Below are 18,542 nucleotides of genomic sequence, written 5' to 3'. Positions count from 1 at the left end.
GACGAGATATGTTCGGTGTGTCGCAAGGCATGTTTGGACTCCTTTGGAGAGCATGCAGTTCACTGTAAAGAATTCCCGAAGTTCAAATACAGGCACGATATGGTTAGAGATGTTTTGTTCGATATATTTAAGCGTGCCGGAGTTTCCGCTAAGAAAGAGGCACCTGTGAATTTCTTGACTGACCCGACAGAAGGAAGGTCAACCCTTAGACCGGCTGACATTTTGATTTTTGGATGGGTTGGAGGGAAACATGCATGTGTGGACCTTACAGGGGTATCCCCTCTCGTGGGCTTGATGATGGGGGGTTTCACGACAGGACTGGGTGCTTTAAAAGCTGCTACAGACAAAGTCACCAAACATGAAAAATCGTGCATGGAAAATTAACACGTGTTCATACCATTTGCATTTGATACGTTTGGTTTCCTCGCACCGGATGCGGTAGAGCTTCATAATAGAGTACAACGGATCATGTATTGTAATGGTATATACCCTAGTTCTATGAATGTAGTTTTTAAAAGATTTAGTTTTGCTATACAAAAAGGCTTAGCGGCGCAACTTGTTGTCTGTTTGCCATCTCACTTGTTATACGATGATAATTAAATTAATCCATTACGAGCTAAAAAAAATTGAAATTGATGTTCAAAATAGACCCAAATGGAGGAAAAAAGAAGTATTTTACTCGAACAAAAATAAAATAAAATTACAATACACGATCTAGCCATACCCTTTGTGAGTCGTCCTACTGGACTAAACCCTTGGACTTGCAAACCAGTTTCTTGTCGAGCCAATTGCCATTCCGAACATGGGGTTGGTTTAACCGAGGGCTCATTGATGGGCGTTTCCAGTGATTATCACATATAAATACTCCCAATTTCTCGATACCTCCATTTATGTCGGAAGAAAGTCTTCATCCTCCAGAAGCTTCCCCAGTCAACTTAGATCTTCTCTTCTTATAGTATTCCGTAGGTCGATTTTGACCACCATTCTTCAATTTCATCACTTCTTCCTCATAATCCCATATACATTCGTCCTTCATCGAATCAGGTATGATCTACGAGCCCCGTTTCTCTATTTTCCCCTAAAACTTTAGGGTTCTTAGTATTTCAATTGGGGATTCGAATTTCTTCCTGGGTTTTTCAAATTTTCGCCATTAATTCTGATTTTATTTTGTTGTTGGAGTGTTCAGAGGGATCCAAGTTGATTGGGTTCGAATCGTTTTTTTGGGTACAAGAGAGGAACTTTAATCTGAAGATGGAGGGAGGTGGTGTGGTGTCATCGGAGAAGCAGAGTGCAGAAGCAACTGCGGCATCGTCTTATACTTATTGGGTGAGAGAAGCTAAACAAGATGCTGCACCACTTCCTGTTCCTCGTAAGCTCACTTCTGAGGATCTTTCAATTGGGTCTAAATCGTCTAATCATCTTGGTTCTGCCTGGAATAAGGTAATCGATTGTTCTCTATGATCCGCAAAACTTTGTTGGTTATTTTACTTGTATCAGTTTGTAGCTGGTTTTCAACGACTGGATCTATGTAATTCCATATCGTAGTGGCTCTTCGACATATTCATTAATGGAAGATAAAGAGAAAAAGCTACACTTGATTTGAATGTCAAATGAGTGTTTTTTAACTTCAAATTTGATAAAAAGATGTTGATCTCTCTCCAGAAACTTTTGCTAATTACAATGAACTTTAGGATACGAAGTACAACAAGAACAATAAAATGCTAATTCAATGTCTCCTAGGCTTTCAGACCTTACATTTTGTCAAAGTGATCAGTTAAGCATCAATTATGTATTCAATTGTCACAAAACTACAACAAGATTGTATATTATTTTGCTAATTCATGTCATTATTTCAATGATTTCTTCTCATCTTTGCAATCTTATAAAGTTCTTGAATCCACTGGATTTGTAGCATTATGTTGCCCCACAAGAAATATCATGAAAAATCTATTTGAAGTCTAGTCTTGTGCATTTCATGTGTACACATATATGTATAGAGGAATAAACCATGTTAATGAGACCAAATGACCATTATACCCTTCAATTCTAAAATCAAATTTCACAATATTCATCAATGAGAAAGCTCTTTTGTAGGCTGGAACATGGGAGGAGAAGAACTTAAACAAATGGGCAACTGAAAGAATCAAGGTGTGCCTTTCTACAAATATTTAATCAACATAGCTTTTCACATTTTATATAATTTCAATCATATGTCAAAATTCAATTTATAAACCCTCTGAAAATTTATATTTTTCACATCTGTAAAACACAGGAGTTACTTCTGTCAGTTGGTTCTTTGGAGTTCACTTCTGGAAAGGCAGAAATTGCAGAAGTATCAAGATGCACAGGAGATGTGAGTACTTCTCTTCATCATCATTATAAAAACATTTAACTTTTAAAAACAGGTTAAAAATAAATAAATCCACATCAGCATTTTACTGCTTTCTTGTAAAATTGACTCAAAAAAGTCAACACGAAAAGTATGTTGGCTCTGGTAACAATTTCTGTAGTAAAAAACTAGGGTGATATGTAAATTTTTTATTAGAAAGGGACCACTTTTGTAAATTTTTTTTAACACATGGACCTTTTCTATAAGTTACGGGAACAATAAACCTGCCAACATATGAAAATCTTAAACATATGGACTGTTTCTGTAAAAAAACTGCATAGGGACCTTTTCTGTAAATTATAGGGATAGTTTTTGTAATATATTTTCTATACCAGGACCAAACCTGCCAACATACGAAAGTGTTGTGGCCAAAGTGTTAAACCGAAAATTCTAGGGACCAAACCTGCCAATAAACAAAACTGTTATGTGGTCAAAATATGAAACCCAAAAATTATAGGGACTAAATATGTCAATATACCAATTTTTTGTGGCCAAAGTCTCAAACCCAAAAGTCCACTATTTATTTGTCAATTGAAATTAGTATATAAAATAATAATGACCAAATTAAAAGATGATATGAAAGTATGTTGCTATTTACTTCAATTCTATTTAAACTGTATTATTTTTGGTTGATAATATTAAATATCGTCTCTAATGTTTCTTAATTATTTATTTTTTAAAATTTTTGCAGGCATTTTTGGTAACTGTAAGGAATAAGAAAAGAGTTGGATACACGTATGAAATAACATTGAAGGTTAAAGGTAAGTTGTTAGAAATTAGAATTCATGTTGTTTATCTTATCAAATTATCATTTTCTTTTAAAAAATTGTAAATTTTTTTTTCTCTTAAGTTTTTTAAAGCTTTTATCTGTTGTTGATTTGTGATCTTTGAATATGATGATTTGTGAGCACAGGGGAATGGGTTATTGGAGAAGAGAAGAAAACATTTAAAGGCAATTTGGATATAGCAGAGTTTTCCTTTGGGGAACTTGATGATTTACAGGTAATCTTTTTTGCAAGATGTTTCACAATTTGGATACTTTTATGATATATTTGAAGAAAATGGAACAAAAATATAAATTATTGGAACATGTGTAAAAAGTTAGGACTTAATGCTGACCGCTTCATTTCCACTTTCTCTATTAAGTTTCTTTTGGCATGAAGGGTGTGTTTGGCATGCTACAACTAACTGATAAGCTATTTTTGTTTTTATTAAAGTTGTCAAAAAGTAGCTTATAAGTCAGCTTATAAGCTAGCTTTTTAAAAGTTACTTAAACTAGCTTTTCAGGAGTTTTTTTAAACTATTCCAAGTATACCCTTAATTTGTTGTAGAAAACTCATTATCCTAAATATCATTTTATATATTTCAGTTAGTTTTTACCAAACGTTATTTTTTATCAACTAGTTTATAAGCTCTCAGCTAACTTTTAAGTTATCAACTAGTTTTTCAGCTAATTACGACAAACATAGTATTAGGCTGGGTTTGGCGTGCCACAACTAACTGATAAGCTAGCTTGTTTTTCGAGCTTTTCTAATTTGTCATGTTCGGCAAGCCACTTAGAAAGTTTTTCAAGATTTTTTTTTTTTTTTTTTTTTTTTTTTTTTTTTTTTTAAATAATTTCCGAAATATACCCTTAACTATTTATAAAAAAAAATATTTTTAAATGTCTTTTTATTTCATTTTATATATATTCCAGCTAAGCTTATTAGCTAGTTTTTACTAAACGTCATTTTTTGTCGGCTAGTTTATAAGCTAGCAACTAGTTTTCAGCTATCAGCTACCAGCTAGCTTTTCAACTTTTCTGCCAAACATAGTCAAAGTAAAAAAAAACACCCATATATAGCTTATTTTTTGTATATGCTAACTGGTATAGATTATTTTGTTTGTTTGTAGATAAACATTTATTTTTTACTCATAATTACTTCTAGACAAAAGGGTAAAATGGTCGTTTACTCTCATGGAGACGGTTAACATGGCTAAAAAACAAAACATCTTTGTTCATTTAGAACTTTATCAAGGCAAACATCATTTATCGGTTTTTCCATTTGACAGGTTGAAGTAAAGGTAAATGACGAAAAGGACCTTGTTCATCAAGATAAACTACGAATTCGCGAGGATATGAAGATGTTCTTGAAGCCTCTCCGTGAGAAATTGCTTGAGTTTGAAGCCGAACTCAAGGAAAGGTAGAAGTGAGTGATGATGTTATCATCTACTTAGCATTTTATGTTTTTTTTGTTGTTTTGAGATATTGAAAGAATTTGTTTCAAAGGAACCTTAACTTTCTCAAACATGTAATTCTAACCTAAGAACTTTATTTACAAGACATTTGGATATTTGTTGGTTTCTTCAAACATTAGACTAGATGTGTATGATTTTTATTTTTTTTTATTTTTATTTATTTATTTTTTTTATTTTTTTATTTTATCAACATTATTCTTATTATAAAGCTAGCAAAGATCATATATAAAAAAAACATTTTGTAGCAATAGACCCTGGTATCCCATTGAGTTGTGAGATAAAGAGAGGTAGATGTAAGCAGTCATGTTTCCGTAAACGCGTTTTTTCTAAAAGTTTAAAAACAATGGTTATTAATAAAGTTTGCATATACTATAAACACAAATCTCTTTTGCGTAACAAACTCCTAACAAAAACTTAAAACAAGCTTCTTATTACTGCCTAACAAAAATTTAAAACAAGCTTCCTATTAATGCATCTCATGCAACCTTAAAATCAATGGAAAACATTTAGGTGAGTTTGTTTTTTCCGAGAAAAAAATGTCTGCTGTTTGTGGACTATATCTGCACATCTCTATACAATGTTTTAAAACTTTGTTTTTAGTTGATCCGGTGTGATGACGGTTTATGAGTCAACTGGTTCAATTGGTTGAACCGCCGGGTCAACTCGGTTTATGGTATTTTTCTATTTTTCTATATTTTTACTTTTCTGCATAATGCATAAACATATAAAACCAATAATTTGATGTTCACAAAGTTTAAACATTGAAGAAATTGCAAACGGCTCGTTGTTTTGCTGTTCGCTACTTGTATCTAACTATCCAAACTTTAAAACGGGTCAATCCGGTTTTAACCAGTTCAACATAAGCGGTCCAACTGCGGTTTAGGGGAAACCCGACCGGTTCGATCCGGTCCGTATTTCTACAAAAAACCGTTTTCAATTGACCCGTCTTTTACCCCGGTTCATGGTCCAACCGGTTGAACCGGCCGGGTCGACCCGGGTTTTAAAACATTACCTCTATAGTAGAAGACGTGAACCAAACATCTGCAGTCTGAAAGAAAAAAACTGTTTGTTTGTTTTTTTTTTTTTTTTTTTTTTTTTTTTTTTTTTTTTTTACATTTGCATACTGTTAGAATCCCTATTCTAATAAAAGAATAAGTTTAATCTCTTATTAATAAGTGTCATACAATTAGGACTCCTCATTAATGTTATATATCACCTATCATGTCACTTGTCAATCTATTAATTATCCATTTCAAATTTTAAATTTTCACTCTAATTACATTAAATCAATAATTGATTCCTCATTTTAAATTTCAAAATTTTAATTTTCTTAGTTTAATTATATTAAATTAATAACATTAGATTGAAAAATAAAATAAAATTAATATAGATTATAAGGTGATATAACTTCACACATTTATTTAAATCATTGATTATAATTCCCTTTATATAACTAAAAAGTATCTCTTAAATAATAATTTATTTAAAATAACTGAGTAATAAATTTGCTTTTTTAATATAAAAATTTAATTAATTTTATAACCGTGGTTCTTACGGGTTATAAACTAGTAAACTAAAATATAATTAAATTGGTTTTTCAAAAACTGAGCATAAGTATTTTTCCCAAAAAATGAATGATAATGCATTAAATGATGTTTTATAAAATTTGGCACAAAAAGTATAAGACTATTATGATTTTTTTCCATATCTATATAAATAATTCTAACAACTATTATTATGATAAAATCTTTACTTATAAATTTGTCATAAACGTTCAAACCTTTTTTATTTAAGTATTGTAATATTTTTTTTCCAAATTATTTATTATAGATAAAGTTGGAAGAAATCTAAGTTATTTAAAAAAACAAAAGTATATGTGGTTTTTTGGTTAGAAGATGTCTGAAGAGGTTTGAAGATGTTGGTTCACATCTGCGCCAAGAAGAGCACGCATAGACCTTTTTAGGTCCATAGTTTTAAAAAAAAACAAACAGTCTACAAAGCCTAATATATACGCGTGGTCTGTACAACGCAGATAGAAGAAACCAGAAGACAGACAAAAAACAAACCACACCTTAAGCTCCTTATTGTAATACAACACTCTTTCATCCGCTAAAGATCCATTTAAACTATAAGTTCAAATGCATTGTATCCATAGTGTAAGAGAACTAAAGAGGACAACATACTTTTTAGAAATATTGTATCTAGTATTTCTTACAATCACAAGCAGTTTCTAAGTAATCACTGATCACATTATGCCATTTTACAACAACATATAAGTCAATTATTTTTGGAAAAAAAATCAAAAATCAATAGACATAGGCAAATGAGTTATATTTTATTGGGGGCAGGTATCCAAGATTCACCAATGTCAACCACAATATCAACCCCGCAACGACCCATTTCATAGATAATGTCTAGATAATGGCAACATGTTCAAATAAAGTTAATATAACGATTTGTTTCCTATCTATGTGAGACTAATATACTAAGTCTGAACATAAGAAATTATGGGTACATATGAAAGAAAATCGGAAGTCAAAGTAAGGTGCTCAAAGTCTTACTGTTCTATCAAGTAACTTTTTCTCCATCTTTAATTTAAGAATATTTGCGAACATAAGAATACTTTTAAAGGCAATTTGGATCTAGCGAGAATTCTTTTTTTGTGGACCTGGATGATTTGTATGTGATTATGCTCCCTTAATCACGTCATTATAAATAAACCAAAGTGAATATGGCAACTAAAAACGCAACTGCCTAGAAGGAAGAAATGAGACAAACTACACGATCAACCTTTTAAAGTCAAGCAAAGAGAAAACAATCACTTCTCTCTCACCAAACAAAAATACCAATATCATATTCTCTTTTGAGTCACATAAATAAAACTTCAAAGACAAAAATACAATTCGCAAATACAAATAAATTGTTAGAATAACATTGAATATGTTTAATTTCGAAATGATTTTAAAGAGTGGCTAGTGTTGTCGGCACCAAGAAAAAAGATAAGAATTCTGATTGTATTTTTTTAAACATAAATAATAACACAACACTATAATTCATAAATTCATACTTAGATTAATACATGATAATATTTATATAATTATTAAATTAAATATTTATTAAAGTTAAATGGGTTGGTGGGTTGAAAATAGATTTAAAATTACACAACCCAACTTATTTAATTAAATGAGCTAGGCAGATTGACCCATTTATCTTAAATGGGTTGAAAATTCTACCCAACCTACTAATTTTGGATTGGTTTCGGGTTGGATTGGTGGGCTGGATCGATTTTTACCACCTCTATCTATTATGATCTAGGTTTGCCACCTCTATCTATTATGATCTAGGTTTCTAGTTGAGTGAAACTCTCATCTTTCCAGAGATCATCTTTCCACGATCATCACCTAGAAGAACCATATCATGTTACTGGTAACCAATTTAGGTCATGCTTCACAAGTGAAATAGGAACCCAAAAATTGTAATGCTTTGACTTTCAAGATAATGATTTGCGAAGGATGATAGTAAAAGAAATATTGTGAATAAGTCAACTTAAAACTACTTATAATATATCTTAAAAACGATTTATCACAAAATTATTTTTACATAATTGAAGATCATTAATCATAATCGACTATTAGAATTGTAATGATTTGAAACGCTCATCTTATGTGCTATTTGAAATAGACTTTTAAAAGAAAGGGGTTTCATTTATTTTATAAAACACTCATTTAAAATGTTTAAATTATCAAGACATACGAGTTGTAACGCTATGTTTTTATATAACCATGTAATGTAAATGACTTAGCAGTGATGAAAACTTATAAAATGCATTAGGAACTTAATATGTTAAAGTGTTAGCCTATATATTATTACCCCAATTGCTTATGGACCCTTTAGTCTTTAGCCCATTAGAGTTTTGTCTAGTTAATATTTATATCCGTTTTCTTCTTTGTAGTCTTTATGCTTTTTGTCACACCCCGAAACCTAAACGGCGGAATCGTTCGGGGGTGGAGGACGTCATGTATAATATCACAACAATGCAAAGTAGTAAACAAGCAACAACATCATCCATTACATTAATAATATAATTTCACACAAATGTGTTCTGTCAAGTTATATAGACACCAAAAAGTACATCAAAATAAAATATAAGTCTTGAACAAGCTCCACCTTCTCAAAAACCTGGCACCGGTACCCGTCTATTGGCGACCTGAGAATACAAGTTATTTTGAAAGCGAGTATCAGCTTTAAAGCTGGTGAGATCATAAGTATATTAGTGTCTGAGTTTGTATGAAAGCATTTGTAAGATGTAATGTATAAGAGTTGTAAAGTTTGTATTTGTTTGAACTATCCTAGAAAACCCTATGTTTCTTACTAAGAGTAGCCTTCTACCAAGGTATTTAGTAACTGTGTGTGTCTCTTGTAAGAGTGTGTATTTTCCCAAATCCGACTATCATTAACCAAAAATATAGTTTCATTGTGTGAATGTTCACGAAGTGAATGTAAAGGGAAAAATATTATAGTAATGTAGTGTTGTATTAAGTAACTACTATTGTACTAACTACCTTAAATCAATTGTTATTTAAAGTACAATGTGATCGGCCTGTACCCTGCTACCGACTCAATAGTAAAACGACGATGTAAGACGCCGTAAGAAATGGCATTTGGCACCTGTAGACTTGCAAGTCCCACTGTAACGAGCAGCAAGGTGTAGGATAGTCAATCAAGTATAGATCTATACGCAAACTCATACGCTCCCCAATTAAGGAGATTCTGGATACAAAAATGGTCATGGCAGGTAGTGTCATGACTTGTTTAATGGCTCACATAACTGAATGTAATGTATATGTAATGTATGTGCTAGCTGTATTGTGTGTTCTTTCTCTGTCTAGCCTGTATGTTTGTTTCTCATCACTATGTATTATGTTTGTTTCTCATTACTATGTATTACGTTTGTTTCTCATAACTATGTATTATGTTTGTTTCTCATCACTATGTATTATGTTGGTTTCTCATCACTATGTATTATGTTTGTTTCTCATCACTATAAGTTATGACTCATGTATGAACTGACTCTTTGAATGATTCATTGTTCTAGTATTAGTATTAGTAAAACCCTAAACTATGCCTATTGTATTTTACTAGTAATATAACTTGTACGTATGAACATGGGAGTATACCCCTGCTACTCAGGGTATTGAATTGACCGGAAGAACCTTTATGACTATATATGTACACATGATATATAACTAATAGTTAAACGACCTTCGGATGGATACCCGATATCCAACCAGAACATATCCCAACGGGGAAAAGGAAATAAGGCGGGTTAGCCTTCCTAAGTCCTTCAAACATTACTTATATAACTATACATATCTAGGCATGCAATTTACAATATAAAAGTATAAAAGAAGTTTCGTAAAAGCATTTGATATGTAAAAGAGTTTTTAAGACAGTTTGAAGTAAAACAGTTTAGTAAAACAGTTTGAAAGTAAGAGATTCACTTGTTGATAGTTATTAATCACATGTGATTGGGATAATAACTATCGTAACTTTACTTGTATTCCCCCCATAAAAGTATTTATAAACATTTAAAAGGTTAATTTAGGGGTATGAACTCACCTGTAGTGAGTGGATTGGATTGAAGTGTCGGATACGATGCTATATGACAAGTGGAGACTTGTACACACACAACGAGCCTAGTTATCATATAATATACATATATATAATTAATTAGTCAATTTATAACTAATATATTAAGTTAGGACACTCTAGAACATGAACACACTTAGTTTCAAGTGTTAAAGATCACAAGGGTTGCATCCAAGTGTTGTAGAGTATGGCTAGTGGGTGTAGGGTTCAAGGAAAACTCCCTAAGGGAGTTCACGGCCCTAAGGTCCTCAAAAAATGAGTTTACGGTCGTAAAATCATGGGTTTTCGGCCGTAATCTCATAATTCCATGACCATTTGATGTTTTGAGGCTTTACAAGACCCTAAGAAGCAGTTCTACTTGATGGCTAAGCCTTTGGAAGAGATTAGTGCACAATTCCCCCCTTTTGGAGAGTTCACAGCCCTAAGACCATATTCTTTTGGGTTTACTGCCGTAAACCCTTTAGGGTTATGGTATTTTGATGTTTTCTAGTCCCTAACTTAACTAGGAATGAATCTAGGCTAGTGTCCAAGGCTTAGGAAGAATTTAAAGCACACTTTGGCACCTTTAATTGGTGTTCACGGTCCAAGAACTTCTTGGGCCGTAAACACCTTACTCTTGGTGTTCTTGGGATGTTTTCTTGGTGTATGATAAGGTAATAAGCTGTTCAATACACTAGGGTTGGAGTACTTACTAGTTAGAAGCTTGAAAAGGTGCTAAGGGCCCAAGAACACTAGTGTGTGTTCTTGGTGTTTTTGGAAATCTAATCAAAACACAACAATGGATGGATGAAAAGATGTGTAATCACTAGTTGTTATGATATATCAACTAATCAAGTCGAGAAATACTTACGTTTTCGAGAAATCGGGCGAAAACCGGGATGATACTTGAGAGAGTTTGGAGTTTACTCTTGAGGTTGCAAATGAGAAGTGAAGTGTTTTGGGGAGTAAACTCATGCTTAAGCATGAATTTATGGTTTTTGGGGTAATTTAAGACCCAAACATAAAAGTTTGGCCGTGAACTTCTAAGCTTCGTGGTATTCGCGGTTTTGAAATTTCAAGAGTCGAGACGGCACATCCTTTTACCCGTTCGTTTAAAGAATGATGATTATAATAGTCAAACGAACTTTAAATTTGTTAAAAACAAATAGAAATGAAATTGACTTATAATATGAAGTGATTGAATTTTAGGGTTTGACCGAATGAAAATTTCGGGTTGTCTCATCATCCCCCCGTTAAAGGGAATTTCGTCTCAAAATTAAAGTCTAAGAAAATAAAGTATTTACAAATAACTAAGCGTATAGATGAGGATATTTCAATTTCATTTGATCCTCGCGCTCCCATGTGAATTCCGGTCCCCGTTTGGCGTTCCAGCGAACCTTCATAATCGGGATGCGGCTTTGTTTTGTTTGCTTGACCTCTCGGTCCATGATCTCTACTTGTTCCTCCACGAAGTTGAGGCTCTCGTTGATCTTGATCTCGGTGACTCGAATAACAAGAGTCTCGTCGGACAGACACTTTTTCAAGTTCGATACGTGGAAGGTAGAATATATGTTACTAAGTTCACGCGGTAAGTTAATTTTGTAAGCTATAGGGTCGATTCTTGCGAGAATCTCGAAAGGCCCAATGTACCTTGGATTTAGATTTCCACACTTTTCGAAGCGTATCAAGCCCTTCCAGGGTGAAAAATTCAGTAGAACACGGTCACCCACCTGGAATTCCAACGATGTCCTACGTTTATCAGCGTAGCTTTTCTGTCGGTCTCTGCAGGCTTTCAAACGTTCGCGGATCTGAACGATCTTCTCCGTCGTTTCCCGTATGATTTCCAGACCTATGAGAGTGCTATCAGAAACTCGTCCTTTAGCTAACTGGGTATCACCCACCTCAGCCCAGCACAGAAGGGATATGCACTTTCGGCCATAGAGGGCCTCGAATGGAGCAACCTTTATGCTCATGTGATAACTGTTGTTTTAGGAAAATTCGACAAGGGGTAAATGAGTATCCCATGCTTTCCCAAAGTCGATCACACAGGATCGCAATATATCTTCCAAGGTTTGGATAGTTCTCTCATTTTGCCCGTCTATTTGTGGATGGTAGGCTGTACTCATGTCCAACCTAGTTCCTAAGGAACTTTGTAGCGACTGCCAGAACCTCGAAGTGAATCTACTATCTATGTCCGAGATAATGGATAAGGGAACACCGTGCATTCGTACAATCTCCCTAATGTAAGTTCTTGTAAGCTTCTCCATCTTTTCTGTTTCTTTGATCGACAGGAAGTGTGCAGACTTGGTTAATCTATCGGCGATGACCCATATGGTATCAAGTCCACCCGTTGTCTTGGGCAACTTGGCTATGAAATTCATAGTAATCCGCTCCCACTTCCATTCTGGTATATCCGTGTAACGACCCAATTTTCACGTCCAAAAATTTCGTTTTAAAAACATTACTTTAGAAAACGTTAATAAATAAAACATTGTTTGATCAAACTACATCACAGAATAAACCATGTTCAAAAGTCAATTCGTACAACCAATCGAAAAATCAGAGTATAAATCCCAGAGAAATCTAATAGATGCAGAAACCAGTGTGTGTGCATGATGTGCCGCTACCGTGCCAGCTCCTTCCCCTTCGATGAAGAGGTACCTGAAACCAAAACTGAAAACTGTAAGCACAAAGCTTAGTGAGTTCCCCCATCGTACCACATACCATACAATACATATCATACATATTGCCAGACTATTCTGGGGTACCTGACTACCCGGTACGGACATTCTGGGGTGCCGACTACCTGTGCAGCCATTCTGGGGTGCCGTCCTACCCGTGTCAAGCCATTTTTGGGGTGCTGACCTACCCATGTCGAGCTATTCTGGGGTGTTGACTACCCTTCGGTCCTAACAACCGAACCTCGGGGACTATTTCACCCCTACTACTACCATCACATATATCATAACACAACCGTAATATAAGACATATCTGGGGTGTCTAACTACCCTTCGGTCCTAACAACCGAACTCTACTATTATCACACACAACATATCATGCCAACATATAACATATCAGGTAGTAGCAAACCTAGATGATATCACAAAGACAATCATCTAACATACAACTCCTACTGGTGGGCCGACATTGTGGCCTTACAATGTCGGCCCACCAGTACTGGAAGGTAACTCACCTCGGAGTAGCTGCTGATCTGTGTGGGAACAGTCTGTCTGCTGCTGCTGTTGCTCCGAAAATCCTCCGGCTGTAATTCCCACCAAACACTTAGTCAAAAATTGCTAACTGTCCTTTGGGTAAAATGACCATTTTACCCTTGATCATGCCCTAAGTCAAAGTCAGAGTCAACTTCCAGTTGTCCCGAATCGCCGAGTTGGCTCGCCAAGTCACCGAGTTCATGTCCAAACGACCGACCTGGATTCTGTTTCTACTCGTCGAGTTAGGCGTTGACTCGACGAGTTCTCCTTCCAAACTGATGTTCAAGTCCTTCATCCTACTCGCCGAGTTGTATGAACAACTAGCCGAGTTCATCTTCATCCGATGAACAAGTTATACTCTGACTCGCTGAGTTGTATGAACAACTCGCCGAGTCTAATCTTGATCTAAGGAGATTGCCTTGAACTCGTCGAGTCTGGGTATCGACTCGTCAAGTTCCATTATGGGTGAGTTTTGGCTTCCAACTCACCGAGTCCACCCTAGACTCACTACGCAACTCGACACAGCAAAAAGGGGACAATCTCGGAGACTTGCGACTAGACTCGCCGAGTCAGATGAGCGACTCGCTGAGTCTGCTCCATGCAAGATCCATATACACGATTTTGCTCGAATCTAGTCCATTCCATTCATAGATCTGGGTTCCTAGAGCATGAATAAAACGTAAAGTTTCCAACTTTATGTGTAGATATTCCTCCATGAGGGTTTTAGGGTTCAAAATGCACGAAAAGAGTAGATCTAAGGTCTTCATGCAATATGGGTCCATAAAGGTAGTAGATCTGAGCTCCTGGAGCTCAACCAAGCCTAGATCTAGAGGCCAATCGACTTATTACGAGATATGATGCACATACAAGCTTGGGGAAGGGCTCAAGGAAGACTTTAATGAAGTTATAAGCATATAGACAGGGGAAAACGAGTTTTACCTCAAGGAAATCACTGAGAGGACACTAAGATGCTTGGCTTCCTTCCCTTCCTCTTGATCTACTCCACTTCCTTCTCAAAATCTTCAAGAACACACCCTAAAATGCCTCAAACTCACAAGAACAAGAGCTAGGACGTATGGAGAGCTTCTGGGGGTGAATGGGGCGGAGTTGGGGTGCAAATGGGTGTTTAAATAGGGTGCAAACCCTTGGAGATTAGGGTTTCATCAAACAGCACAGACTCGCCGAGTCCCTAATATGGACTCGTCGAGTCGCCATCTAATCCGCGCCCCAAAGTCTCGTCTCTACTCGGCGAGTTAGGCCTCCAACTCGCCGAGTCCACGGCCAAAAACACAAATACTTAAGGCAAAACTCACGTACCAGGAACCAGCTGCTACAAATCTCCCCCACCTATTTTAGACTTCGTCCTCGAAATCTACCGCTCGCTCCTGAAACAGCTCGGGGTAATGCTCCATCATCTCTTTTACCGGCTCCCAAGTCCACTCCGAACCCTTGCGGTGCTGCCATTGCACCTTTACTAGTTCCACCCTCTTGTTCCTCAAATCCTTCGACTTCCTGTCGAGGATTGCGACTGGGCGCTCAATGTAATTCAGGCTGTCATCAACATGAATATCCTCCAACGACACTACTACTGAATCATCCACTAAGCACTTTCGTAGCTGAGAGACATGGAAAGTGTTGTGGATCTGGCTGAGCTCGACTGGCAGATCCAATCTATACACCACCTCGCCCACCCGGGCTACAACCCTGAACGGTCCGATAAATCTCGGGCCCAACTTGCCTCACTTCCTGAATCGAATGACGCCTTTCCAAGGCGACACCTTCAGGAGAACCATATCCCCGACTTGGAACTCCAAGTCGGATCGACGCTTGTCGGCGTAACTTTTCTGCCGACTCTGAGCAGTCTGAAGCCTGCTCCGAACCTGCTGGATCCTCTCGGTCATCTCAAGCACCACCTCGTAGCTCCCCATGACCCTCTGGCCAACTTCACCCCAGCATATCAGGGTCCTGCACCTCCGTCCGTACAACATCTCGAATGGGGGACGGTCAATACTCGCGTGGTAGCTGTTGTTGTATGAGAACTCAGCCAAGGGAAGATAGGTATCGCAGCTACCACCGAAATCTAACACACATGCCTGCAACATATCCTCCAAAGTCTGGATGGTCCGCTCGCTCTGACCATCTGTCTGCGGGTGAAAGGCGGTGCTAAATGAAAACGAGTGCCCAAATCGTCATGAAACTTCTTCCAAAATCTGGAAGTGAGTCGCACATCTCGGTCTGATATCACTGACACTGGCACCCCGTGTCGCGCTACTATCTCCCTGATGTAGATATCGACCAACTTTTTGGCCAAGATGCTCTCCTGGATCGGAATAAAATGGGCGCTCTTGGTCAATCGATCCACGATGACCCAAATCGAATCTACTCCCCGCGCAATCCTGGGAAGCTTTGTGATAAAATCCATCGTGATGTCTTCCTATTTCCACAACGGGATGTCCAACGGCTGCATCTTCCCATGTGGTCTCTGATGTTCGGCCTAGACCTTCCTGCAGGTCAAGCACCGCTCGACGTACCATGCCACATTCCGCTTCATGCAGGGCCACCAATAATCTAGACGAAGATCCCTCTACATCTTCGTCGCCCCGGGATGAATAGAGAATCAGGACTTGTGCGCCTCCTCCATCAAGATATGGTGCACGCCTCCGTGATACGGCACCCACACCCTGCGGTGTAGTGTCAATAGTCCTCGACTATCATAATCGAAGGAGGAAACCTGACGCACCACACGCTCGCTCTTCCGATGTTCCTCCTTGATAGCCTCTTGTTGAGCCTCCCGAATCTGCTCCAACAGGGGAGTCACCACAGTCATCCTCAAGCAAATATCGCTGATCGGTGCCGCCTTGCGGCTAAGCGTATCGGCCACCACGTTGGCCTTTCTCGGGTGGTAAAGGATCTCACAATCATAATCCTTCACCACGTCCAACCACCGACGCTGCCTCATGTTCATATTCGGCTGATCCATGAGGCACCTCAAACTCTTGTGGTACATGTAAATGGTACACCGGACCCCGTAGAGGTAATGTCGCCAAATCTTGAGGGCGAAAACCACCGCCCCCAACTCCAAATCATGCGTCGGGTAGTTCACCTCGTGAGGCTTGAGCTGCCTCGAAGCGTAGGCAATGACATGCCCTCTCTGCATCAATACCGCGCCCAACCCTGAAATAGATGCGTCACAATAAACCACAAAATCCTCTATGCCCTCTGGCAGGGCTAAGATCGGCGCCTCGCACAATCTCTGTCTCAGTGTCTCAAACGATGCCTGCTGCTCGGGTCCCCACCAAAAGATCACGACTTTCTTCGTCAACCGTGTCAGGGGTACAACTATCTTGGAGAAATCCTGAATGAACCTCCGATAATAGCCTGCCAATCCTAGGAAACTCCGAATCTCAGATGGAGACTTCGGAACCTCCCATCTCATCACGATCTTGACCTTGTCCGGATCAACCAAAATCCCGTTCTGGTTGACAAGGTGTCCGAGAAATTGCACCTCGCGCAACCAAAACTCACACTTGGAGAACTTGGCATACAAGCTCTCCCTCATCAGGGTCTCTAATACCTCTCTCAGATGCTCCTCATGCTCTTGCTGCGTCTTGGAATAAACCAAGATGTCATCGATAAAGACTATCACAGACCGATCCAGCATCGATCTGCATACGCGGTTCATGAGGTCCATGAACGCGGCAGGAGCATTGGTGAGCCCAAACGGCATCACCACGAACTCATAGTGGCCATAGCGCGTCCGAAACGCGGTCTTCTGCGTATCCTCCTCCCTGACCCTCATCTGATGATAACCCAAACGCAAATAAATATTGGAGAACCAAGATGCTCCCTGAAGCTGGGAGTGGGAAGCTGGGAGTGGGTAACGGTTCTTCACCGTGACCTTGTTCAACTCCCAATAATCTATACACATCCGGTGCGACCTGTCCTTCTTCTTCACAAACAGAATCGGGGCTCCCTAGGGTGAACTGCTCGGTCTAATGAATCCTTTGTCTAGTAGCTCCTGCAGCTGCGTAGACAACTCCTGCATCTCAGGAGGAGCCAACCGATATGGTGCCTTGGCTATCGGAGCCGCACCAAGAACGAGGTCAATCCTAAACTCCACCTATCGCTCCGGAGGTATCCCAGGAAGCTCCTACGGGAAAACATCTGCGAAATCTCGCACCACTGGAACCTCGCTCACTGTCGCCTTACCCGCCTCCCGGGTATCCATCACGTACGCAACATAACCTGCGCATCCCTACTTAAGGTATCGTCTAGCCCTCGATGATGAACAGACTGAGGGTCCACACTGTGGCCTCTCACCATGAATCACTAACTCTCCCCCACCTGGGGTCCGGAGTCGCACTAGCTGCTGTGCGCAATCTATCACTACCCCATTAGGGCTCAACCAGTCCATGCCTATGGTCACCTTGTTCCCACGCAACGGAATGGAAACCAAATATACCAAGTAGCGCTCCTCGAACAAATGCAATACGCAGTCCCGAAACACCATCGATGCCCACACCGATCGATCATCAACAATTTCTACTTCCAAAGGGCAATCCAACATGCCCGAAGACTCAAGAAACTTCTTGCTAAGCGCAAAGGACACAAACGATCAGGATGCACCCGAGTCGAACAACACCTGAACTGGGATACCGTTCACATGGAACGATCCTAACACATATACATATACCGAGCACATATCAATATCATAACATCATATAAATAAATAAGAGGGAAAGAATCATACCCGTCACCACATCGGGTGCTGCGCGTGCCTCCTTGGTGGTCAGCTGAAATGCCCGGCTCCTCACCACTGGAGCCTCTGCCTTGCCCTGCCGGCCATCTGTGATCCGCAGGGTCGCTGGAGCTGGCGCCTTCACCGGCGCTGAAGCTGTCAACTGGGGATAATTGGCCTTTTTGTGGCCTCTCTGGTTGCAGTGGAAACACAACAACTCCGATGTCTGAATAACTGCTACCGGAGCAGTGCAATCCCTTCTATAGTGCCCAGTCTTGCCGCACTTGTAGCAGCCTGATGATCTCGTCCTGCACGCCCCCTCGTGCGGCCTGCCGCA

At 38.6% G+C, this 18,542-nt stretch overlaps 1 protein-coding gene across 1 annotated transcript; it reads left to right on the top strand.

Moving 5' to 3' along the window:
- Positions 1-826: 826 nt before the first annotated feature.
- LOC145006062 (chaperone binding / ATPase activator) lies at positions 827-4,722 on the top strand. Its single transcript, XM_078965158.1, has 7 exons — positions 827-1,044; positions 1,187-1,440; positions 2,095-2,148; positions 2,273-2,353; positions 3,081-3,150; positions 3,303-3,391; positions 4,442-4,722. The coding sequence occupies exons 2-7, from the start codon at positions 1,252-1,254 to the stop codon at positions 4,574-4,576; spliced, it is 618 nt and encodes a 205-aa protein (XP_078821284.1). The 5' UTR covers positions 827-1,044; positions 1,187-1,251; the 3' UTR covers positions 4,577-4,722.
- Positions 4,723-18,542: the final 13,820 nt, after the last annotated feature.

Source organism: Lactuca saligna, chromosome 7 (genome assembly GCF_052625555.1).
Source record: "Lactuca saligna cultivar CGN05327 chromosome 7, ASM5262555v1, whole genome shotgun sequence".
Classification (NCBI taxonomy): domain Eukaryota; kingdom Viridiplantae; phylum Streptophyta; class Magnoliopsida; order Asterales; family Asteraceae; genus Lactuca; species Lactuca saligna.
Note: the sequence above shows the minus strand (reverse complement) of the source record. Positions and strands in the feature narration are given on the sequence as shown.